This window comes from Paramisgurnus dabryanus, chromosome 2 (genome assembly GCF_030506205.2).
Source record: "Paramisgurnus dabryanus chromosome 2, PD_genome_1.1, whole genome shotgun sequence".
NCBI lineage: Eukaryota > Metazoa > Chordata > Actinopteri > Cypriniformes > Cobitidae > Paramisgurnus > Paramisgurnus dabryanus.
The window spans coordinates 52,510,194-52,537,657 of NC_133338.1; the positions used below are offsets into that span (position 1 = coordinate 52,510,194).

Sequence of the window (27,464 nt, forward strand, 5' to 3'; positions counted from 1 at the left end):
ATTTGGTTTACATAATTTTGCAGTATATTGGTAGATTCTGTATTGTAATCGTTTGACAAACCTGGGATATTTGGCTTAAAATATATTTATTTTGTCTATACATTAATGACTTGCATATTTTCTTTGGTGTTGAAGTTGATATTTCAATAATTTCCTCGAATTACACGGGGGTTTTTTTTTTAGATAGGGGACTTTTATTTTGCTTATTTGAGTCTAGTGTTGTGACGGCATAAGAGGTGCGCCGCTGCTCGTCTTCTCGATTGAGGTAGATTTACGATGCAAATTAAACTATACAAAATACGGCTTATTATAAAAAATTAACATTATTAAACAATGTATTTTACAGTATTTTAATACTTTATTGTAAAGTACTGATTGAGAGAGTTGTTCGACTTAACTTTGCATATAGGTATTTAACTGTATGTTTTTCAAATCTGTTTATGAGCTTTACATGAATTTTAAGGAATATATATTTCCTCTTTTCCATACAGATCTTTATCATAGTAGATGGATTATTGATGTTGCTAGTAAAATTGATCTTAAAGTTGTGAGACATGGGAATACAGTTACAAATGTACTTTGTTTTCCAGAAACTTATATCTTTGGTCATTTGTATATCTTCACAGGTTCACAGGAATCATTCACAATAACACCTCAACATACTCAACAACAAAGAGGTTTGTGTTGAATTTTAAAGTGCATATCAGATGGGATTTTAAAGTTGCCTATAATCTCTTGGAGTCCAATACAACAGGTTTAAATGCATAGAAGATAAAAATATAAATATATAAATATTTAATATAAATATAAACTCAAAATACACATTTATATTTCATCTCATTTCTCAAAAGTGCTGAAACAGTTCATTCAAAGCAGTTCACAGTTTATTTTCTCTAAACACCTTCTACTGTGCTCTGCTCTGATTGGTCGGCTGGCCCAGTTTATTGTGATTGGTATTTTTGCATAGAGTTTGCTGCATCCGTCATAAAAACAACAATTCATTGATTTAAAATGCAAGTGCTTTTCAACTTTTAATCTTTGCAACTTCTCAAGGGATAATATCTTAAAGGGATAGTTCACTTAAAAATCTAAATTCTGTCATTATTTTCTCTTCCTTACGTTCTTCTAAATCTGTGTGACTTTTTTATTTTGATCAACACACAAAAAAAAGATATTTTGATAAATGATGGTAAGCACATGGCTGATTGTAACCACTGACTTTAATAGTAGGAAAACAAATATTATGTAAGTATTGTGAAAATGATGATGAAGATATTTTAATAAATTAGAAAAGATTAGGTTAGATTCGACTTAATTGTCATTATGCAGATTACAAGTACAGGGCTAATTAAAATGTAGTTAGCATCTAACCTTTGTAACATATTGGTAGTATAATATTTTTATACAAAAATGTTTGCTTTGTTTAGTAACAGTGTTAGACAGTTTCAGTTTAATAGTTTAAACAATGCACAGTCTGTGCAAAAGAAGATATTTTGAAAAATGATGGTAAGCACACAGTTAATGGTACCCACTGAGCTCTGTAACAGCAAAAATATTCCAATGACTGACAATTCAGAGTCAACTCTTTTGTAAGACAACAGCTTTATTAATCCTGCACTTTCAAATGAACGACTTTACAGACCATTTACAGCTACATTACACACTACAAACGCAACTTTAGAAATCCCATCTGAGCTGCTCTTTAATGACTGATAAACAGCATTAAGTTTTTGGCTCTGGTTAAAAAGTCATTAGAGCCGTGCAATATTATAATGAGGAATTTGACTTAAATGATTATGTAATAGAAAGACAGAATTAATACAATATAATTTTTTTTTGCATTGAGATTAAATTGGGTTTGGTTTTGTTCATTTAGTTTCATGTTAATTTGTTCATTATAGGTCTGACAAGAATGAAAGAGAAAGGTCAACAACAAAATGAAATGGAGGGTGAACATCAACACCACAATTTCATAACTGAAGAAAAGTGCTTACAGACTGATGAGGATTCACCTGAAGAAAGAGACGCAGCTAAAATCTCTTTTTCACAAATAGGACGTTTAAATGTTGACATGAACACTCACACAGGAGAAATGCAATACACCTGTCCTCATTGTGAAAAGACTTGCACAAGAAAAAGCCACCTTGAGGATCATTTATTAAATCACACTGGTGAGAGGACCTTTGCGTGCCCTCAGTGTGATAAGAGTTTTAAACGACAAAGAAATCTTGATGCTCACATAGAGACTCATACAGGAGAAATGCAATACACCTGTCCTCATTGTGAAAAGACTTGCACAAGAAAAAGCCACCTTGAGGATCATTTATTAAGTCACGCTGGTGAGAGGACCTTTGTTTGCCCTCAGTGTGATAAGAGTTTTAAACGACAAAGAAATCTTGATGCTCACATAGAGACTCATACAAGAGAAAAGCAATACAGCTGCCCTCAATGTGAAAAGACTTACAGACGTAAAGAGGATTTTGAGAAACATTTAGTCGCTCACACTCGTGAGAAGCGCTTCACCTGCCCTCGGTGTAAAAATGAATTTTTGCGAAAAAAAGATCTTAATCTTCACATAAAGACTCACGCTTTCCCTTGCCCTCAGTGTGAAAAAGGTTTTTTACGAAAGTGTAATCTTCGTGTTCACTTAAAGGCTCACATTAAAGAGAAACGTGAAAAATCCCTGAAAGAACGTAAAATGAGTCGCATTGCCAACAGACCTTTCTCTTGCCCTCAATGTGGAAAGAGTTTTACATGCAGAAGAAACCTTAATATTCACATAAGGATTCATGGTTTCAATAGGCCTTACACCTGTCCTCATTGTGGGAAGAGTTTAACAACAAAAACACATTTAAAGAGTCACATACGCATTCACACTGGAGAGAAACCTTTCGTGTGCCCGCAGTGTGACAAGAGTTTTACACAACGAGGAGCTCTTCAGTGTCACATACGAATTCATACAGGTGAGAGACCTTACTCGTGCCATCTGTGTGATAAGAGTTACATACAGCCACAGGGTGTCAGACTTCATCTGCTGTCTGCCCATTCTATCAAAAAACTTTAAAAGTGTTCACATTGTGTAAAGAGTTTTATTGAGTCTGTGACGCTGATCAAACACAAGTGACTGTATACTGGAGAGAAGCTGCACCGCTGTCATTCATGTTGGAGAAGTTTCAGACGATCACAGAGAAAAGCGCTGTCTGTAAAGAGTGAACACAGATCAACTTCAGTCTTTAGGTCCAAACACATGATGTGAAATGAAGATAAACCTCACGATTGAGTTACTCCAAAATATATAAATTTTTATGGATTACATCAAGTGGTGAAAAAGTCATGGGTTCAATACCAGGAACACACATGCTGATGAAATGTACAGCTTTAATTGTATTGTTAAAAGTATTGTAACTTGCTTTGAATTAAAGCGTCAGGAAAATGCAATAAAATATAAATGTTTTTTCATGATTTGTTATTTTTTCCTGTCGGTACTATTTCACTCATTAAAGGTAATTTGTTAAATGTGGTATTAAAATGGTTTTTATCTCCATCCAAATACTTTAAAGCTTATTTTTTTATGATGGAGATGATGGAAAAAGAACTAAACATTTATGAGACAGTATGTTTACAGCTTCAACACTATTTCTACTTATTACACGGCTCTCTGGAATGCTTGATTCTGATTGGTCAGTTGAGACATTTGCAGGTTCGTTCTTTTCAAATAATAACCGCTCCAAAATAATAACGCATAGCCGGACTACTTTCACGAGTAAAATCGCTCCGCGCCAATAAAGATCAATAAAGATTACTGTCTGTTTGGCGCCATCTTGTGACAAACACTCGACAACCACGACAAGACACAGAGAGCTTACTGAGACTGAACTTGACAAAATAGAGCATGACAGCTAAGCCAACACACAACAAAATACAGAATGGGCATTAAAACTTCTCAAAGACTGGTTAAAAGAGAAAAAATGGAGACAGACAAGTATGAAGCAGAGGATCTTAATAAGGTATTACGATCATTTTATGCATCTGTGCAAAGTTTCGCGGAAGGATAAAAATGTTAATTTAAAACAAATATGCCAATAAAATGTTTCAAATTCATATTCATGTCCAGTTTTTTTTCTTATGTGGCAAGTAGCCGTGTAATAAGCGGGATAATGTAGAGGCAGCCGGTAGTTATTGGGAAATAAGCCCCTTCAGTGTGATACAAGACCCTCCGCTTCGCGTCGGGTCCTGATCACACTGTCGGGGCTTATTTCCCAATAACTACCGGCTGCCTCTACATTATCCCTTACTTATTACACGGCTCTCTGGAATGCTTGATTCTGATTGGTCAGTTGAGACATTTGCAGGTTCGTTCTTTTCGAATAATAACCGCTCCAAAATAATAACGCATAGCCGGTACTACTTTTACGAGAAAGATCGCTCCGCGCCAATAAAGATCAATAAAGATTACTGTCTGTTTGGCGCCATCTTGTGACAAACACTCGACAACCACGACAAGACACAGAGAGCTTACTGAGACTGAACTTGACAAAATAGAGCATGACAGCTACGAAGCCAACACACAAAAAAATACAGAATGGGCATTAAAACTTCTCAAAGACTGGCTAAAAGAGAAAAAAATGGAGACAGACAAGTATGAAGCAGAGGATCTTAATAAGGTATTACGATCATTTTATGCATCTGTGCAAAGTTTCGCGGAAGGATAAAAATGTTAATTTAAAACAAATATGCCAATAAAATGTTTCAAATTCATATTCATGTCCAGTTTTTTTTCTTATGTGACAAGTAGCCGTGTAATAAGCGGGATAATGTAGAGTCAGCCGGTAGTTATCGGGAAATAAGCCCCTTCAGTGTGATACAAGACCCTCCGCTTCGCGTCGGGTCCTGATCACACTGTCGGGGCTTATTTCCCGATAACTACCGGCTGACTCTACATTATCCCTTACTTGTGAGCTTAGCTTTGTGTACTATGCTTATTGTTGGCTGTTAAAGGCGAAGTCCACAATGTTTAAAAGCCAATGTTGGTATTTGAAGTCACCTAAACAAACGGAATCTGGACCTTCTTTTGATAGACGCGCTCCACACATACGCAACCCCGGCAAGCATGTCGGTTAGTAGACACGCCCCTTACTGCTGATTGGCTCCAATATGTTTTGGTAGTCAGCCCGACTCCCTTTTTCAAAGCGTTTTTCCAACATTGTGCACTCCGCCTTTAAGATAAAATGTTAAATGTTACTCCACTGGTAAATTTGTTTTAGTGTCTGCTAAATGAATACATTTAAATGAATAAATGTATTAATGATCTGATGAGTTGAAACAGGTGTTAGATGAAGGCGATTAGTTGAGGATTACTGGATCTGAAAGATTACAAGCTATCAAAACACTCATGGTTGACCGCCTGTGTTTATCCACGCTATTTTAATGTGCCGTACTTTTAACTGTATGTGTAGTGTACAAGCAAAAAGTAAATATATGACCCTGGACCAAAAAGCAACCAAGCCGTATTTTGTAACAATAGCCAAGCAACAATACATTATGTGGGTCAAAATGGTCAATTTTTCTTTTAAGCCAAAAATCATTAGGATATCAAGTAAAGATCATGTTCCATAAAGATATTTTATAAATTTCCTACAGTAATATAGTAAAACTTAATTTTTATGATGTAGGGCTGGGTATCGATTCAGAGGTTCCAGATCGATTAAATTTCGATTCACAAGCTTTCGATTTCCGGTGCGATTCTCAGATTAATTTTACACTCGATTCTTGATTCAAATCAATGAATATAGATTTAATACAAAAACTATATTTATAAAAAAAGAACAGTGATCATAAGTTTACAAGTGGGTAATTAATCAAAACAAATTAAAAGCCACAAATCTCACAAAAACTTTTATTTTGGGTAAATTAAAACAGAACCCACCTGTAATTTATAAATGTATACAATTATGTTAAGTACAATACAATTTTAATGCAAGATGAAAAATGTATGCTGAAAAAAGTCAGAACTCAGATTTTTTTAAATGATGACTGGTTTTGTGGTCCAGGATCACATATAGCCATACCTCTGGCCTTCAAGCAGTTGCCCTGGTGCACTTAAATAGATTAATTTAGGACACTTCTCCAATTAATTTGATCAGTTAATTCTTATGAGTTATTTGTTCATAAATCAGTCTGCATTAGTTGTCATGTTTGTTTTTAAGTTCATCAAGCAAACAATGAAAATAAAAGATGTGATGTTTTTCAATATTGTTAGATAAACTTTATTTCTCAATCTTTTTTGTGATAGGTTTCATAAAGTGTCTTTTATTAATTTTGTTATGTAACTTTAATCGTAATTCAGATGTAGTGTTATTTAAAGTCTATATTGTAATCGTTTGACAAATATGGGATATTTAACCTTAAATATATTTATTTTACCCATAAATTCATGAATTGTATGTTTTATTTGGTGTAGAAGATGATAGGTCATTAATTTCCTTGCTTTTCGCGAATTTTGAACATAGACTGAAAAGGGGACTTTTACTTTGGATCTTAGAGCCTGTCATGCGGTGACGTCATAAAAGGTGCGCTACAGCTCGTCTGGGAAAAGATAAGCCGTTTGTGTGAGGTAAATAAAACGATACAAAAATATAGCTTTTTTTTGAAGAAATGTACTCAACAACTTAAATATGATCGAAACAATGTTTAAATATTATTAAAGTACTGAGAGGTGTTCCACTAGAGCAAACATTTACACAAGGCAAAGAGATTTACTTTACTTTTCAAGCGATTAAGGTGTTTATATAATATTTTTCAAATCTGTTAATGAGCTTTACATGAATTTTAAGCAATATACATGCTCCTCTTTTCCATACAGTTCTTTAACATGGCATATGGATAATTGATGTTGTTAGTAAAATTGATCAGGGTTAGAACTTGTTAGACGTGCATAATACAATAACAAATGTACTTTGTTTCTCTATTTACAGACATGTGATTTGTATTGTCCAAATTGCTATGTCCACAAATAGAAAAGAAAAGTTTGAAGACAACTTGCAATTGGTTTAAAAATGAATGTAACCCTGCCTATGGAAACCTAAAAGTCTCATAATGTAATAAGATTAGGGCCTCAACGTTTGATTTCAATCTTTGACATGATCTTACTCAGTCAACATTAAAGATATCAAGATTATATTTTTACAGAATAATCTTTGCAGGATGCAGGATGATTTTATATAGAAAACAGTAAATCACAGAAAAATGACTTCAGCTGGGATTTCACAGACTATTTTAAGCGTTTGACGTATTAATTGGATATTTAAATTATAACTTTGGTCATTTGTATATCTTCACAGGTCTGTTCCTGTAGATGCTGAAGTCACTATCACACCAGTTCATCTATAAATACTGTGAAGAAGTCAAACAAGCAGCTGCTGTCACAACACATTCAACTACTCTACTATTCTGATCCACTGTTGTAATGATGGAGTGTAATAAAGAGGAGACTGATCCTGAATCATTCATAATAACATCTCAACACACTGAACAACAAACAGGTTAGTGTCTAATCTTAATGACTGATAAAGAGCATAAAGTTATTATAAGTTGTACATTATAAAAAGATTTTGACTTAAATCATTATAAAATAGAACAAGAGTCATCTACATCTGATGAAGTTAAAATGACAGAATTTAATTTGGCCATCACAATAATTTTGTTTGCATTTTGATATTAAATTATGGTTTAATTTTCATTAATTTAATTTCATGTTAATTTGTTCATTATAGGCCTAATGGTAGTGAAAGAGGAAGGTCAAGAACAAAATGAAATGGAGGATGAACATCAGCACCACAGTTTCACAAGTCAAGACAATTGCTCACAAACTGATGGGTATTTATATCAAGAAAAAGCAGAAGCCAAAATCTCTCTTGCTCTCTTGCATATTTATGGTGAGACTTTTTCACAAAAAGGACATTCAAATGTTGACATAAAGACTCAAACAGGAGAAATGAAATACACCTGTCCTGAGTGTGAAAAGACGTTTACAAGTAAAAGCCACCTTGAGGATCATTTTGTAAGTCACACCGGTGAAAGACCCTTCACCTGCCTTCAATGTGATAAGAGTTTTAAACGTCAAAGAAATCTTTATGTACACCTAAAGATTCACAGTGGAGAAAGGCCATACAGCTGTCCTCAGTGTGAAAAGACGTACACATCTAAACAGCACCTTACACAACATATAATAACTCATACAAATGAGAAACCCTTTGCATGTCCTCAGTGTGATAAGTGTTTTAAACGACAAAGAAATCTTAATGATCACATAAGGACTCACACTGGAGAAAGGCCATACGCCTGTCCTCAGTGTGAAAAGACTTTCACGTGTAAACAATACCTTCAGGGACATATAGTAACTCACACAAATGAGAGACTCTTTGAATGCCTGCAGTGTGGCAAGTGTTTTTCACTAAAAAGAAATCTTACTTTCCACATAAACACTTACACTGGAGAAAAGACATACAGCTGTCCTCTGTGTAAAAAGACATACACATGTGAAAAGTCCCTGAATAAACTTCAAACAAGTCACATTGATAACAGGCCTTTCTCTTGCCCTCAATGTGAAAAAAGTTTTAAACAACGACAAACCCTTAATATTCACATGAGGATTCACAGTGTTGATATGACTTACACCTGTCCTCATTGTGAGAAGATTTTCACAACAAAAGCACATTTAGAGAGTCACATACGTGTTCACACTGGAGAGAAACCTTTCAAGTGCCCGCAGTGTGACAAGAGTTTTAAACAGCAAGGACATCTTCAGTGTCACATACGACTTCATACAGGTGAGAAGCCTTACTCGTGCCATCTGTGTGATAAGAGTTACACACATGCACAAAGTCTCAAAGCTCATATGCTGTTACACTCGAATGAAAAGCCAATCAGCTGTGAGAGAACTGAAGCGGGAGACCTGGAACGGGACTTATTGATCCATACTGGAGAAAACCCTAAAAGTGCTCATATTGTTTTAGACAATTAGTTAACAGAATCAAAGGGAAAATGCTGTCCGCGAAGAGTGAATGCGTCGAGATAAATTTTAGGCGTCAAGTCTAAGCACATGATGTAAAATCCAGATTAACCAGAAATATGACTCGCTCCCAAAATAATCATTCCAGTGCATTAGTGGTGAAGTTTGTAATTGTTCATTAAAATGTGTCATCAGCTGAGATAAATATCTATTTTACTTGCAGATAGTAATTTTTATTTATTTGACTATGTTCATTTAACAAAAACAATCACCTTTTGTGTGTACTTTATTATTTGTAGATGAAATTGTTGTATGCGTTTCACGATTAAAGATATTAAACAGACCTTTATTGTGATTTTCGGAGACTGAGATGTGGTGATATCGAATAGTCCTTGCCCAGCCTGCAAAAGCCTAAGTTCTCCATTTCACTTTCAGTTTAGGTTGACGATCATGTATTGGTAGGATTGTACCTTCGTTTTCAAATGATGGATTGTACAGAGCTCTGTAAGATGTTCAAAGCTTGGGATATTTTTAACCTAATCCTGCTTTAAACTTATCCACAACTTTATCCCTTAAATGTCTGGTTTGTTTTTTGATCTTCATTATGCTGTTTGTTCACTAAAACTTGTTCACTGCTGGGATATCACTCAAAACACAGAAAATACGTGTACATAAAATCTGTTTTGTTATTAGTTGGCTAATCACTAATTTCTAGTGTTGTAAGCATGCTTACTTTTCTTTTTAACACTAATATAATCCTATAACTAATTCGTATCTCCAATTTGTACAAAAAACGCAAGACATGAATATGGTAAAAACTTTTTTAAGCACATTTACTGGAATCAACAGAGATAGGATTCATTTTAACTAAAAAACATTTGAAAACAACTTTGGGGTTTCATATGGGGTTTAACCTCTAACAATACTAGCATAATTATTTAGCACGTAAATAGCTTGTTATCAAGTCAATCACACTTTATAAAACCAATGTTCCTGTCTTAAAAAAAAACATACTAGAGGAAATACATGGGACATACTCTTATGGTCTAACTGGAAATGTATACTTTATGATGTATAGTTTTTGTCATAAAATATTGTATTGTTGCACTATATTGGTGGTTTAAAGAAAATTAAATATGCTTACAACAAGAATTAGGGATAAGACAACAGGCTAATAACCAAACAGATACTGTGTACACAATGAGCTATTCTCATCTCAAACTAGTTCATATGTTCCTTCTCACTTTTCACCCAAAACTATGATTTGGTCATTAGTTTCTTATAAGCCAGTGCTTCGCTTGTACGATGTCTCCATTATCAGATCCAATTCATCAAACAATCAAAAAGACAGATGTGATGTTTTATTTTAATATATTCTTATTTCACTGTTTTTGTGATATTACTTGTATTCAGAATACAAGATAATTGTTTGCATGACGTATATTTCTTTATTTTACATTATGTAAAGTTTAAATAATTGTGATGACGATTGTTATTCACTGGTAGATTATATATTCTAATTGTATAAGAATTCCTTCACTCACACTTTAATATTGGAGAAAACACTTGTCAATTGAAACCACTGAACATTTTTTTTTTATTGTAACTACACAAAGCAAATTTGAATCTTATTTGTATAGCAAAATGTCAAGTATTATTGCATGTATGCGTCCCCTTGAATACAAACTAATTAAGTTTGGTGTACTAAAAACATATCCACAACACTACCTTATTAATAACATTTTTGATTTTCCTAAATTGTTCATTCACAAGTGTAGAATTCTTAAAACTCCTCCATCGTTTCCTCACTTTATCAGTGAACTTGAAATGCTTGCAAACTCTCTTCATTCCCTTTCAAATGAAAAATGTAATATTATTGCCAATTTTTTTAAAGATCTTTGTGCTCAATCATTATTTTTAACCCCTTGTATTGTCAACATTATTAAAAAGTATTATTATTTATTTATTTTTACCATTACTTATTTATTTCATTTTTTTAAATTCCTTTCACTTCTTTGTATTTTCATATTTGAACTGTAACTGTTTATGGTGCAATGTGTCTGCCTTTGACAGTTGTAGTTCATTTTTTTCTATTGCAGGCCTGTTTTTTGTATGTATATTTGACATTCCAATAAATATCATATAAATATAAATATCAATATATATAGTAATTGTCTAACCGATGTGAGTTTTCCGACCTTTAATATATTTATTTTACCTGTATATCCATGTTTTGTTTCCTTTGTAGTTCATTAATTTTCTTGCATTTCACAAATTTTGACATATTGAATAAAGTGACTTTTATTTTGCTTCTTGGAGTCTGTTGTGTGGTGACGTCATATGAGTTGCGCTCACTGCGCTGCCGCCGCTCGTCTGTCGAGGGAGGGAGGTGTTTGTGTGATGTAAAGAAAACGATACAAAATATGATTTATGTATTACAAATATTTAAATATTAATAAAGTAGTGCTAAATTATTTTAAAGTACTTTAATACTTACTGAAAAGTACTGAGAGTTGTTCTACTAGGGCCAACATTTATACAAGGCAAGAAACAAAGAGATTTACTTTACTTTTCAAGCCATTCAGGTCTGTATGTTGTTTTTTCACATCTGTTAATGAGAATGCATTAATTTTAAGTAATATACATGCTCCTCTTTTCCATACAGTTAATTAACGCAGCAGATGGGTTGCTTTTGCTGATTATTATTTTACCCAAAATGAAGTCACCGTTTACCTTAATGTTATTTTTGAGCTATAATATTTTTGTGCAAGAGATTTTTAGCTCTTCTTTTTCAATGCCTGGCTTGTCCTGTCAAACTAGAGAGACAGAGACTTTTTAAATCTCATTTGGCATATTATTTTAATTATTACAAGCTTACTGTTGTGAATCAGTCTAATGTAAGGAAATAGTTTTGAACACAGGATGGTTAAGTACTTGCTAAATCATTTGCTGCTTTAATATCGGTTTAATCTAAGTTTTGAGTATGTATTGATGGCTCTGCAGGACAAGGACAGTTTTTGTTTACATCACATGTGTGAACTGTGTATAATAACTTTGTATAGATAAATGCACACACATGCATGTATACATTTAAGAAATGTTTACATGTGTATATATACAATTTTATATTTTATGTATAATTTATAATTTATATAAATATATACATTTTTAATTATACATGCATAATTTTTTATATATATATATATGTATGTATGTATGTATGTATATATATATATATATATATATATATATATATATATATATATATATATACATTATTATTTTACACAGTTCACACACATATATGATGTACCCAAAAACTTATATTCTGCTATAGATTAATCGCGATTAATCGTTATGCATCCCTACTTCACAGTTTGAACACGTTTGCCCGATGGCCAGCAGTCATCTATTAATTTGATGAAAAAGTCATTTATTCGGAGTCCTGATCCAAAACTTGTATTTTCCTAGTGCAAGGTTCACACTTCAATGACATTAAAGCTGTTAAAGCCAACCCTGTGTATTTGTTTGACAACTAGTTCTGAACTGATATTACCATAATATTTTGATTGTTACTGTGTTTATTTCAGACCTCATGGGAAAAAAGAAGAAAAGTAAAAAACACAATAAAGTGAAGGATGAAAATCAACACCACAGTTCCATAACTGAAGAAAATTCTTCCAGCTCCTCACAAACTGATGAAAATTTAACTCAAGAAACAGCTGAAGTAAAAAAAACTTTTGCTTGCCATCTTTGTGATAAGAGTTTCGCACGAAAAGGGCAGATAGCGAATCACATGAGGATTCACACGGGTAAGGGGCCTTACGCATGCCCCCACTGTGAGAAGACTTTTGGTCAAAAAAGTCGGCTTAATGTTCACATAACGGTTCACACTGGTGAGAAGGAGTTCACCTGCCTTCATTGTAATAAGAGTTTCCGAACAAAATCAAACCTAGAGTTTCACATACGAATTCACACTGGAGAAAAACCTTTCATTTGCCCTTATTGTGATAAGAGTTTCACACAAAATGGAAGCCTTCAGATTCACATACGAATGCATACAGGTGAGAAGCCTTACTCATGCCATCTGTGTGATAAGAGTTACACACATGCAGAAAGTCTCAAATTTCATGAGCTGTTTCACTCGAATGAATGGTCGTTTATCTGCGATAAGTGCGATAAGAAGTTTGTTTCAGCAGCTCTGTTAAAAAAACACCTAAAGACTCATTCAGATGAGAGGCCGTATTTGTGTTCTGTTTGTGGGAAAAGGTTTCAATCACTTAAAACAGTTAAAGACCACAAGAAGAATCATGCGGGTATAAAGTGCCCTGTGTGTGGAAATGTGTTTCAGGGACCCAAAGAGCTGGAGCAGCACCAGAAGATTCATACTGGAGAAAACCCCTAAAAGTGTTCACATTATGGAAAGAGTTTGATTGAGTCTGTAACGCTGATAAAACACAAGTGACTGTATACTGGAGAGAAGCTTCACCGCTGTAATTCATGTTGGAGAAGTTTTCAGTCTTGTAAAGAGTGAACAAAGATCAACTTCAGTCTTCAGGTCCAAGCACATGATGTGAAATGAAGATAAACCTCATGACTGAATTAGCTTGTAGCTTAACTTGTAGAGCATTGTGTTAGCAGTTCAAAAGGTCATTGGTTTCAATCCCAGGATCACACATTCTGATGAAGTGTATTGTATTGTAACTTGCTTTGGATAAAAGTGACAGTCAAATGCATTAAAACGTAAATGAATTTTTCAGGATTTATTCTTTTATTTTATTTTGGAGTAGCAGTACTACTAGATTTTCACTCATTATAGGTATTTTGTTAAATAATGGTAAAAGCAGTCTTTATCTCCATATGATTAGGAACAGAACAAAAAAAAAATTTTGTGACTAAGATTTTGTGAGATTATTAAAGTTATTGTTCACCCAAAACTAAAACTTTTTGACATCATTCACCTAAAAGCAATTACGGCATGTGTTTATAAGATCAAATTCAGCAAACAATCAAAATGACAGATGTGATGTTTTGCAATTTTTAAAGATTTTTTTTTATGTCACTACCTTTGTGATATTACTTGCAATTCAGACTACAACATCATAGTTTACATACCATGCAATGTAATTTCTGTAATTCTGCAATGTAAACTTTAAATAACTGATTAAGACGAAGTGTAATTTGGTAGGTTCTAGTCTAAACGTTTTACAAATGTGGGATGTTTGACCTTGAATATATTTATTTCACCTGTACATTCATGTTTAGTATCCTTTGTACTTCATTCATATCCTTGCATTTCAGGAATTTTGACATTGACTGAATAAAGGGACTTTTATTTTATTTCTAGATTTTTTTATTGAATAACAGAACATACAACAATTAAATACAAAATAATAGTAATACAACGCGCAATAATAATATAAATAAGAAGAACTATTTACACAGGGGTATTAAAATCAAAACTGTTTCAATATTTACAAAATAGATATAGAGGTAATTAAAAAGGATAACATTCAAGGAGTTGTTTACACCCTCCAATGATTTAAGATAATGACAAAGTTCGAATTTAAATTGTATAAACCAAGGAGGTGTATTTTTTGCCAAACAACACATTTTATACATTTTATGGATGTGTTATTTCCCTAAAATAGTAAACAAATTAAGAACACTTTTTTTAGAAAGGGACTTTTATTTTGCTTCTTTCAGACTGTTGTGTGGTGACGTCATAAGAAGTGCGCTTCGTGCCGCTCGTCTTTCGGTTTGTGTGAGGTAAATAAAACGATACAAAATATGATATAACTATTAAAAATATTTAAATGCTAAATTATTTTACAGTATTGTAATACTTTACTGTAAAGTTCTGAGAGTTGTTTCACTAGAGCCAACATTTATACAAAGCAAGAAACACAGATATTTACTTCACTTTTCAAGCCATTGAGTTAACGTTATGTATGTTTTTTTTTTTTTTTAGATCTGTTGACGAGCTTTACATGAATTTTAAGGAATATACGCGCTACTCTTTTCCATACAGTTCTTTAACATAAAAGTGTTGCAGATTATTTTGCCCAATATTAAAATTCAGTCACTGTTTACCTTCACATTTTCTTTTAGAACAGTAATATTTTCAGCTTTTCTGTTTCTATGCCAGGCTTCTATGCCAAACTACAGAGAATCATAACTGTGTTCATTTGTATATCTTCACAGGTCTGTTCCTGTAGATGCTGAAGAAACAATCTTAAATGACACAATCTTCAGTGAAGTCACTATCACACCAGTTCATCTATAAATACTGTGAAGAAGTCAAACAAGCAGCTGCTGTCACAACACATTCAACTACTCTACTATTCTGATCCACTGTTGTAATGATGGAGTGTGTTAAAGAGGAGACTGATCCTGAATCATTCACAATAACACCTCAACATTCTCAACAACAAAGAGGTTTGTGTCTGATCTTCATTTATCATTAAAGCTGCAGTCCGTAGGTTTGACCATAGATATGTATAAAGGCTACTAGATGTGTTATGGTGGAGTCTCTAACGTCATCACCTGGTTTTAATGGTGCAGGTACTTTTAAATGACCATAACTTGCTCAATTTTCAAACAGTTTGGTGTCTTACAAACTTTATTAACATGGCTATAATTCTGGATGCTTTAACATGTTTCATGACATTTCTTTTCTAGTTTAAGTATGCAGTGTCATAGGTACATCTTTGATGTTTATAACAAACCAAAACGTTTGAAAATCAAGCAATTATAGTTAGGATCATTTAAATGTACCTGCACCATTAAAACTCAATGCTATGAGTGAGCGAGCTGCCTGTGGTAAGATGGCCGCCAAATGCAGACGTTCCACTCAATTGGCCAGCAGCGCGGGCGAGACATCTAGGTTTTATACATATCTATGGGTTTGACCTCTATATTGCCATGTTTGTCTGAAACAAAATTGCAGTTATTTATGGAGAAATTTCCTGTACTTATGTTGTGCTTCACCCCACTGTGCGGATGAATCTGATGTCTGTGTTTACTGCATCAGAGTGGATTTGTTACACATTCACGAGGCGCTGTACAAAGATTTAAAGTGCACACATATAACATGTGTTCATGTTTCACTTGTTAAAAAACGTGGTATTTTTCCACACAATTTACTTATCTGTATACTGCTGTTTTCACTCTCAAGGGCGCTCATCTACTAAATTTTATGCCATTTAAAATAGAGATTTCCCGATCACATTTTTTGTGCCCCCTGATCAATATCATTCAATTAAATTTAAGTTCCAATCAAATACTTTTATTTTCCTAGTGCAAGGTGCACCCTTGAATTACATGAATGCTGTTAAAATCAACACAGTGTGTATGTTTGACAACTAGTGCATAGCTCTGTACCACACAAAAAACTATATGTCAGGGCTCAACGCAAAGATTTTTTTATACTGGCCTGGCCGGGCCAGTGGTTCAGTTTTCACTTGCCCTGCCAAAATTTTCATTGGCTTCAATAAAAAATGTCATTGTCTGTCAAATATTTAAAAAGAATAATTCAAAAGTCAAATATAATTGTATACATATAAAACAGACACGTTCCAACAAAAATAGGCTCCCAACTTTTCTGCTTTACCTGTAAACTGACAGCAAACTGTGCAAAATATTGCATCATTTCTTTTGTCGTGTTTTACTGAAGTAAATGTTTGCTTCCAAAGATGTTAAATAATATACATTGATGAAAATACATTTTAGTGACTGAGGGTGAAGCACTGGCCCAATCGGGCAAGTGACAATACATTTTACTGGCCCGAACGTCTCTCACGCTTGCCCCGGGCCACCGGGCAGTCCTTTATGTTGAGCCCTGTATATGCTTTGATATTACTATAATATAATATTTTGACATTTGTTCATTTTAGACCTCATGGAAATAAAGAAAGAAGGTGAAGAACACCATGAAGTGGAGGATGAACATCAACACCACAGTTTCATAACTGAAGAAAATTCTTTCAGCTCCTCAAATGCTGATGAGAAATCACCTCAAGAAAGAGCCGAAGCCAAAAAACGTTTTTCTTGCCATCTTTGTGATAAAAGTTTCTCACAAAAAGGCCGGCTAACAAATCACATAAGGTTTCACACTGGTGAGAGGCCTTACGCATGCTCCTACTGTGAGAAGACTTTTATTCAGAAAAGACAGCTTAATTCTCACATAACGGTTCACACTGGTGTAAGGCCGTTCCCCTGCCCTCAGTGTGATAAGAGTTTCAAAACAAAATTACATCTAGAGCAACACATACGAATTCACACTGGAGAAAAACCTTTCACGTGCCCTCAGTGTGATAAAAGTTTTATACAACAAGTGCAGCTTAAGTATCACATACGAGTTCACACTGGAGAGAAACCTTTTACGTGTCCTCAGTGTGATAAGAGTTTTAGACAACAAATGCAGCTTAAATATCACATAAGAGTTCACACTGGAGAGAAACCTTTCTCATGCCCTCATTGTGATAAGAGTTATATACAAAAAGGAGGTCTTCAGACTCACATGCGAATTCATACAGGTGAAAATCAAAGGAAGAGCTCACAATGGAGGGGAGACGGGACAAAGACTACATCGACCAACCGAAAGATCCTTCCTCTACCAATGAACAACAACATAAAAGTTAATGTAGCTTGTCAATTACTATATATAACACCCCATGCATCCAATATGAATACATAGTGATTCCATCAATTATCTGAAACTTATAAGACTTTACAAACATGAATGTTTGTATTTTAGCAACCAAAGTGCCTACAAGCGCATGTTATTAAAACAATACCTGGTGTGTTCAACCACCTAAAAACCTTTGGTGAAGTTAATTTGACCTCAAGATTGTATGAAATTAATGACCTAATGACCTAATGTACTATTTACTGCATATAAGTTCAATTCAATTCCAAAAGTGGAGGAACTTTTCTAAAACTACCTTGTTTTTTTTGCAATGTTGCGTTACTTTGTTGGGTAACACTTTATTTTACGGTGTCTTTGTTACACATGCTACATTTAATTATTATAGTAATAACAGTTAATTATGCATAATTACATGCAACTAACCCTAAACCCAACCCTATAATAAGTACATGTTGTTCATGATTATTACTTAGTACTTAAATGTATAATTACACTGTAACAGTGACGTCGTAAACAAGTGTAACCTTTTGTTGTTTATACAGCAGGTAAAATAAGTATTGAACACATCACCCATTTTTTTTTTTTTTTAGTTAATATATTTCTAAAGTTGCAATTGACATGAAAATTTTACCAGATGTTGTAACAACCCATGAAATCCACACATCAAAGAAATCAAACCTTAGGTTAATTTTAGTGTGTAATAATGTAAAATGACACAGGGAAAAAGTATTGAACACACTTATTTTGACAGTGTACAATATACAAATTTTTGTTCTTTCCTTGGATTTTTTTAATGGATTCAATTCGGGTGATTGGCTGAGCTAATCTGTTTACCTATCATTTACCCCTTGCATGACACCGTATAGGCCATCAGTTGAAATTGAACCAGCTGTTGATTTGCATTGACAAAGGGCAGGATTTCGTTTTTTTAATATGGTTTTGGCTTTCCATGGCTTTTTGCACCTTCTTTTCTTCAGGGGTCCCATACTTTTGCCTGTGTCATTTTACACGAATACACATAACTTAATTTATGGAGATCTATGGTAGCATCTGGCAAAAATATCATGTCAATAGCACCTTTAGAAATATATTCACTAAAAAAGGTGACGTGTTTTATATTTGCTTATCTGCTGTAATTACTGTCAAACTGTAATTCATTATGATTTAGGATGCTTGGATATTTGATCACTGTTTTTAAAAGAAACGGTTACAGTGAGAGTAATTTCACTGATTAAAGTATCAATATTATTTAAAAAAAATAATGGTCCTTATTCTTTACTTTTAACTGTGTGTTAAAGTTATATCATCATATTTTATTTTTATCTAACATGTATGTTATTTAAATGTAGTAAATGAATATGTTTTCCATTAATTAAATTTTTTTGTTAAGAGAAAAAAATCATATCACATGTTCGGGGGGTGTATATACTATGATAGACCAGTCTCCCCCCAACCTCAAATGTCAAGCTATACGCCCATGGTAAGAAGCCTTAGGGCCAGAGCCGATCCTAGACTTCTGGGGGCCCTGTCAATGTGTTCATAAAAAACAATTCTCTGCTTAAATCTAGCTATAAAAATGCTAACTAAAACCTGTTGTATTATATTTACCAAAATAAATAATATGTAACGTGCGTTGTTTCAAAATGCTAACAGGAGTCACACAACACCTTGCATGAATGAACAAAGATCAACTTCAGTCTTCAGGTTCAACCACATGATGTGAAATGCAGATAAACCCCATGACTGAAGTACTTCCAAAAAATATTTTTAATGCATTACATCAAGTGTTACAATTTGTGATTGTGTTTTATTGAACAGTGCTCAACTAATGCATTAGCAGTGCAAAAAGGTCATGGGTTCCATCACAGAACACACATTCTGATTATATGTATAGCTTTAATGTATTGTAACTTTGGATAAAAGTATCAGCCAAATGCATTAAAAAAAAAATTTCCATTCAGGATTCATTCTTTTTCATGTTGGAGTAGCAGTACTATTAGAATATCAGATGAAAAACCGGCATTTTTATAAGGCTCTTAATGGATTCTGACAACAAACCAGTATATAAGTGGCCTGATGCTGGAATTAAGTGGATTTGAAACTAAAGCATATATAGTATGTGCCAAGAACATTTAGTTAATATCATCTAATTTTTGACAGAGTTTACATACAATGTAATTTCTTTTTTATCGTTATGTAAACTTAAAAATAATAATAATTGTGATTAAGATGCGGTGTTATTCATCGGTAGAATCTATAGTGTGATCGTTTGACAAATGTGGGATATTTTAACTTGAATATATTTATTTTACCCATAATTTCATGATTTGTGTCGTTTGTCAATTTTGACAGATTGAATAAAGGGACTTTTATTTTGCTTCTTGGAGCCTGTCGTGTGGTGACGTCATAAGAGGTGCGCTTAATGCGCTGCCTCCGGCTGCCTCTCGTCTTCTCGGTTGAGGTAGCATTTAGGATGCAAATGAAACGATACAAAATACGCGTAATTTTTAAACAACTAAACGTTTAAACATTGTGGGATCTTATTGAAGCAATGTTTATCAAGATGAAAGGATTGTAATACTTTATTGTAAAGTACTGAGAGTTGTTCCACTAGGCAATAAACAAAGAAATGTACTTCACTTTTTCAAGACATTCAGGTATGTATTTCCAGATCTGCTGATGAGCTGTACATGAATTTTAAGAAATATACATGCTCCTCTTTTCCAACATAGTAGATGGATATTGCTGTTACTAGTAAAATTAGCATGATAACTTGTAAGACAGGAAATACTACAGTGGCCAACAGGGGTCACTGCACTGCAACGAAAGAAAACGCATGCCAATAGAAAAAAACACCAGCAAATCAACAAAACATCTTCATCAGTTTGACAACACATGCGCTGCAGATACTAGCAACAAACAAATACAGAAACGCATTGCAAATACTCGCAACACAAACAAAAACACGTTGCAAATACTCACAACACATACAAATACAAAAATGCGTTGCAAAAACTCGCAACACATGCAAATACAGAAACGTGTTCATGTAGTGTCCCATATTTTGCAGAAAATTAAAGAGAAAAGATCCCAATCTGTTTTCCTTGGCTTGTACACTGTGAAGGGAATAGCATGCTGCTACATATATGCAACCTCCGGAAGATGCAGCCTCCGCTTTTGGTTCACTTATCATTCGATTTTTTTTATAGCTGAAACTTACATTTTATCTATATGTTAACTCTACGGACAAATAATTAGTTAACCAAGGCTGTTTCTCAATCCAAAGGCTGCATCCTTTGGAGTTCGCATGTGTAGGCTGCATATCTGTCATCAGGACGTATTTCTTATTTCAGAGAAATCTTATTTCAGAATATTAACAATTACAAATTTGACTATTATTTTAGTTAATCGTAAATTGTTGTTATATGCTTATGACTTGCAAATGTAATGCTCCGTTAACTTAAACCAGGCAGCCCGTTTCTGTATATGTCTGTGTTGTGAGGATTTGCAACTGTATGTTTATGTAAACTGTGAAGATGCAAATAATTTGCATTTGTATTGTCCTTTTTTCAGCCACAAATAGAAAACTTGCAGTTTAAAAATAATCTGGAAAATAATTTCACACCTGACCTTTGAAATAAAATGTGAAAAGCCATAATGACCAGGAAAAGCTGAATGTGTGATGTAGACCACAGAGAAAACGGTATTGTGTTATTACTCTAAAGATGTAGTTCATGATTATTTTGCCCAAAATGAAAATTCAGTCACTGTTTACCTTGATTTTTTTAACCAAAATATTGGTGCAAGAGATTTTCAGCTCTCAATGCCTGGCTTGTCCTGTCAAACTAGAGAGACACATGCTGCGTCCGAAACCACCTACTTCCATCCTATATAGTAGGTAAAGTAGTGCTTTTCACCTACTATATAGTATGGAAGTAGGCAGTTTCGGATACAGCGAGAGAGTTTATATATTTCATTTGGCGTATTGATTACTTTGGTCATGTGTATATCTTCACAGGTAGATGCTGAAGAAACAATCTTAATTGACACAATCTTCAGTGAAGTCACTATCACACCAGTTCATCTATAAATACTGTGAAGAAGTCAAACAAGCAGCTGCTGTCACAACACATTCAACTACTCTACTATTCTGATCCACTGTTGTAATGATGGAGTGTGTTAAAGAGGAGACTGATCCTGAATCATTCACAATAACATCTCAACATACTCAACAACAAAGAGGTTTGTGTCTAATCTACATTTTTCATTAAAGTTGCAGTCCGTAGGTTTGACCCACGTATCGCTATTACTGTTTGAAACATAAAATTGCAGTTATTTGCAGAGAAATTTCCTGTGCGTATGTTGTGCTTCACCATGCTTCTCTGTGCGGATGAATCTGGTAGAAGTCAACTTTGTATCGGTATTTGAGATCTGTCACGTTCCCCTTTTTAACTGTAGACCCCCTGCTCATTTGCATTTAAAGGTACAGACACAAAAACGGCAAATTCAGCACAGTTCGCAATAATATAGTTGTTGTTGTTTTACCAATATACAAAATCATATTATCGAGTATATCACTTGCTTTTCAAAAACCAGCTTTGCAGAAATCAATTTGCGTGCGCATACAGAGCATGATGTAGCAGCACATTTGATTGCGGCATGCTTATGACTTTCATAAATCAACGTCATATTAATTTTTAATACTTGTTTAGCCCATTGCTCTTTTTGCAATTTCTGTGTTGCTAGCGAAGGACGTGTGCGGCCCGGGCACACACTTTTAAAATCAACGTCATATTAAGTTTAAATACTTTAGCCAGCCACGTTTTTTTGTCATGAGCGGAGAACACATGTGAGGGAATACACCACACACACACACACAGACAACAGCAGACAATACAGTCGGTTCGTAAGAAAAAATTTTAAGTAATCAAAAAAGATCCATTGATTTAAAGGGATAGTTCACTTTAAAATTAAAATTTTGTCATCATTTACTCGTCCTCATGTTCTTAACCTGTATGAATTTCTTTTTTCTGATGAACACAAAAGAAGATATTTTGAGAAATGATGGTAAACACACAGCAGTAAGCGACCATTGACTTCCATAGTAGAAAAAAAATATTTTGGAAGTATTGTGATAAATGACTAAGAAAATATTTTGATAAATGATGGTAAGCACACAGTTGACGGTACCCATTAAATTCCATAATATTTTTTTTATTCCTACTATGGAAGTCTATGGTCACTTACTGCTGTGTGTTTACCATCATTTCTCTAAATATCTTTATTTTAATCTTAGTTTTAAAGTGAACTATCCCTTTAAAAGATCATCAATATGAACTCTGAATAATGAACTATTATAAACATAACAGCGTGAAGTTGCAGAAGAGGAACTTACTACATTAAAGCAAAAAGTATTTATGTAGGCTAAAGCTATACATTTATTTGATGAAAGTTTGAGGAATTTTATTTTTGCTTCACGTTCGCTACTGTTTAGTACTGTTTACTTGAATGCTTTCTTTTAAAATCATAAAGGTCATTCTGTTTGGTTAAATTACATCAACATTAACCTTAATCATATTAATATGTTGTAGGGGGAGTTGGAACAATAAGATATTCACAAACACATTTTGATAGGATTAAAAATTTTGTCTGTTGTCGTTGCCGGCAAATGATCCAGGTATGAATTTTTGCCAATATCGCACACCCCTACGCTGCATAAATGAGTTAAAGGTAAGCTGTTATTAAAGTAATAAGTTATTTTACACTTTTATGCGCATGCCCAATGTGTGTGAATGGTCATGTTTCATGCGTTTAAGGGTGTGTGCTGTATAGTGGCCGTGATATTTTTTTGTTAATGCAGAGGATCGTTTTCATTTTTAAATGGCGCTTTTAAAGGCAAATGATTTAAAGCAACACTAAAGAGTTTTTGCTCTTTGCTCCCCCTACAGGTTAGACGCGTAATTGTTCATTACCACTGTCGTAAATACTGCAGCATAGCTGGCTCTGATAGGATTGTAGGTCTGCCATAAAGCAAGTTTTTGTAGTTTTCACTCGAACTACAGGACCGGGACCCGACGGTTGGAAACTTCTTTAGTGCGGTTTTGGCCGATAGAGGGCTGCAAAGCGAATGTGAAAGCGCTGTTCACCCTGTTTTGAGTGGATGAACCACTGAAACTTTTTTGGAAACGTTATTTTAAGGGAAAAAAAAACTCTTTGGTGTTGCTTTAATGTAAACAGGGCCTTAAACTCTAAGCAACTGTTGAATAAACAAGATAGTGACTCTTCCCCAATCGTAAGCGCAATAAAGGACGACTGCTCCACTTATTGAAGTAATTACAGTTACAGAAATGAAGCTCTGTAATTTTGTATGTAAACCTTGTATAATCATTTTGTCTGCGTTTAGTGCATATTGCAAAGTTTTACTTCCTCTTTGGTTTAAGTATGTCTACCTTGAATTGCTTTGCCAAGTGTTTAGTGTAAATGCTGATATCAGATACGAGTCGCTTTGAAGTAAGCAGGTCAGATACAGGCAACAAATCGAAATTGGGCATCAAGATTTGCAGTGTAAATCCAGCCTTTTTTACAGACATGTAATCTGGCAACTATGAATTACTTTTTCAAACCTTCTCACAAAAACCTACCAGTACCATTCAAATGATACCACATTATTACAAGCTTACTCTGAATTGGGTTCAGGTAAGGAGATGGTTTTAAACACAAGATGGTTATGAACTTACTCAAAAATGGATTTTGGATAATTTTTAACGAAAAAACTTGCGTACTGCAGCTAATTTACGTTTCATTTATGTGCTGATTGCTTTGCAGGACCTAACAATAATGTTTGCCCGATAGCCAGCATTCAGCTTCCTTTTTTTTTTAAACAGAAGGGCAGTCATCTACTAAATTTTATGGTATTTAAATTCAAATCACATTTAAATTCAACCACATTTTTTGTGCGATCAGTCTCATTCAATTTAATTTAAGTTCTGATCTGATATTTGTATTTTCCTTGTGCAAGGTGCACCCTTGAATTACATGAATGCTGTTAAAATCAACTCAGTGTGTATGTTTGACAGCTAGTGGATAGCTCACATAAAACTTTATATTAAGCTTTAACATAATATTTTGACATTTGTTCATTTTAGACCTCATGGAAATAAAGGAGGAAGATGAAGAACACAATGAAGTGGAGGATGAACATCAACACCACAGTTTCATAACTGAAAAAGAGCTGAAAGAATTCTCACAAACTGATGAGAAATCACCTCAAGAAAAAGCTGCAGCCAAAAAACCTTTTCCTTGTCATCTTTGTGATAAGAGTTTCTCACAAAAAGGGCTGCTTACGAATCACATAAGGATTCACACTGGTGAGAGGCCTTACGCATGCTCCTACTGTGCGAAGACTTTCATTGAGAAAAGACAGCTTAATTTTCACATAACTGTTCACACTGGCGTGAGGCCGTTCACCTGCCCTCAGTGTGATAAGAGTTTCAAAACAAAATTACATCTAGAGTATCACATACGAATTCACACTGGAGAAAAACCTTTCACGTGCCCTCAGTGTGATAAGAGTTTTATACAAAAAGGAGGCCTTCAGGCTCACATACGAATTCATACAGGCGAGAAGCAAGGGCGGATTACACGAAAGAGGAGAGGTGTGACGAACACTACATCGACCAACCGAAAGATCCTTCCTTTACCTCTGAACAACAACATTCCTCTACCACTGTACAACAACAACATAAATGTTAATGTAGCTTGTCAATTACTATATATAACACCCCATGCACCCAATATAAATACACAGTGATTAAACAAATTATCTCTAAAATCTTAAACTTATAAGACTTACATGAATGTTTGTATTATAGCAACCAAAGTGCCCTCAAGCACTTGTTATTAGAAGAATGCATGGCGTGTTCAGCCATCTAAAAACCTTTGGAAAAGTTCATTTGACTTCAAAATTGTATTCAATTGATTACCAAATGCAGTGTTTCCCAACCAGGGGGCCGGGGCCCACAGGGGGGCCCCAGTAGATTTGCAAGGGGGCCTCAAGGTGACTTAAAATTATTAAAAATGGGACAAAACAAGCATTAAAATAAGCTAAAACAAACTTTTTTTTATTTTAGTAGGAAATATGCATCTGTCTTTAAATATTGTTGTGGGCAACTAGGGGCCTTGAAGTGAAAAAAGGTTGGGAACCACTGACCTAATGTACTGTTTATTGCATATACATTTTCTGTTTCATTTTTAATTTGTATTTTGATTTAGTTATTTGATTGTGTTGTGTTTTAAAAGTAAAGGACATTTTCTAAAACTACCCTGGGATTTATTTTCTAGCAGTGTATATGGTGGCTAAGGCATCTTAACTTTTAAATAATTGTTGTTTATACAGCGGGTAAAATAAGTATTGAACACGTCACCATTTTTTTCAGTTAACACATTTTTAAAGGTAACTACACATGCAATCCACACATTAAAAGAAATCAAACCATTATGTTTAATTAATGCTCTTACATTTGTAAGTTGCTTTGGATAAAAGCATCTGTTAAATGAATAAAAATAAATAGAATTGAATACATTTATTAATGATATGATGAGTTAAATCAGATGTTAGATGCAGGAGATGAATTGAGTATCACTGAATTACTGGATCTCAAAGATTACAAGAATACTTTCATAATATTTGTTTTCGTTCTATGGAAGTCAATGGTTACAATCAGCTTTGTGCTTGCCATTTTTTTATTAAATAAAATAAAAATATTTTATGTTCATTAAAATAAAAAAAACTCATACAGGTTTAGATCAACATGAGTGTGAGTAAATATTTTTGGGTGAAATATCTCTTTCTTATCATTGTCTCATTTTTGATGGGAGGAGGCATTTAGCGGCCTCATTAGCAGGTAACTTGTTAAACAATGGTTACCACAGTCATTATTTCCATCCATATACTTAAAATCTAAATTTTGTCATCCGCCCAAAACTATGATTTGGTCAATAGTCTCTTATAAGCAAGCACTGCATGTCTTCATTAACATCAGATTTAATTCGGCAAACAATCAAAAAGGCAGATGTGATGTTTTACAATACTTTAAGATATTCTTTATTTCACTGTCTTAGTGATATTGCTTGAAATTCAGACTACAAGATAATAGTTTACATACAATGTAATGTAATTTCTTTTTTTTAACGTTATGTAAACTGTAAAAAAATATTTAGGTGCAGTTTTATTCATTGATAGAATCTAATCGTTTGACTAATGTGGGATATTTCAACTTGAATATATTTATTTTACCTATACATTAATGTTTTGTATCTTGTCAATTTTGACATTGAATAAAGAGACATTACAGACATTGAATTTTGTGTTCCTTTTGTGAAAGCCAATCTGAAGACACAGATCATATCTTTCTCTTGTGTCATTTTTCCAAACTGTTCTGGATATCAATTCAGGACTGGTTGATAGAAAAAGAGGTGGTTGTTGATAATTTTGTTTTTTCTTTGCATCATATTTTATTTGGAGTACCTCAAGACTGTTGTGTTAATTCTTTCTTGCTTAATAACATTGTAATATTAGCAAAATAGTTCATTCATAAATGTAGATTCTTTAAATCCCCCACACTACTTATTATATTCAAAAATGTTTTTCCAAAGCCCTTAATAAGATGAAAGGTCAGAGGGCTATAAAGCTGCTTTACTTATTGACATCATTTAATTTATTGTGATACTGCCCCTAATATGTATCTTTATTTTATTTATTTATTTATTTTTATTTTACTCGTTATTTAAATTAATGTAAATTAT

At 33.8% G+C, this 27,464-nt stretch overlaps 2 protein-coding genes and 1 long non-coding RNA gene across 3 annotated transcripts; all 3 read left to right on the plus strand.

The window, feature by feature from the left end:
- Window positions 1-214: 214 nt before the first annotated feature.
- Window positions 215-3,639, plus strand: LOC135743863 (uncharacterized). The gene is made up of 3 exons (XM_065261730.1): window positions 215-265; window positions 627-677; window positions 1,902-3,639. The coding sequence occupies exon 3, from the start codon at window positions 1,913-1,915 to the stop codon at window positions 3,062-3,064; it is 1,152 nt and encodes a 383-aa protein (XP_065117802.1). The 5' UTR covers window positions 215-265; window positions 627-677; window positions 1,902-1,912; the 3' UTR covers window positions 3,065-3,639.
- A 2,913-nt stretch (window positions 3,640-6,552) lies between these two features.
- On the plus strand, window positions 6,553-9,353 carry LOC135743812 (uncharacterized). The gene is made up of 3 exons (XM_065261674.1): window positions 6,553-6,613; window positions 7,341-7,541; window positions 7,773-9,353. Exons 2-3 carry the CDS (start codon window positions 7,466-7,468, stop codon window positions 9,020-9,022), a joined length of 1,326 nt encoding a protein of 441 aa, XP_065117746.1. The 5' UTR covers window positions 6,553-6,613; window positions 7,341-7,465; the 3' UTR covers window positions 9,023-9,353.
- A 10,732-nt stretch (window positions 9,354-20,085) lies between these two features.
- LOC141281406 (uncharacterized) lies at window positions 20,086-27,215 on the plus strand. The gene is made up of 3 exons (XR_012335689.1): window positions 20,086-20,317; window positions 21,679-21,902; window positions 24,806-27,215. It is a non-coding gene; the product is annotated as an uncharacterized lncRNA (long non-coding RNA).
- Window positions 27,216-27,464: the final 249 nt, after the last annotated feature.

Bases quoted from the DNA above. Each gene is read 5' to 3' on its own strand.
- LOC135743863 (XM_065261730.1), top strand. From the start codon at position 1,913: ATGAAAGAGAAAGGTCAACAACAAAATGAAATGGAGGGTGAACATCAA.
- LOC135743812 (XM_065261674.1), top strand. From the start codon at position 7,466: ATGATGGAGTGTAATAAAGAGGAGACTGATCCTGAATCATTCATAATA. The intron at 7,542-7,772 runs GTTAGTGTCTAA...TGTTCATTATAG, and splicing joins ACACACTGAACAACAAACAG to GCCTAATGGTAGTGAAAGAG.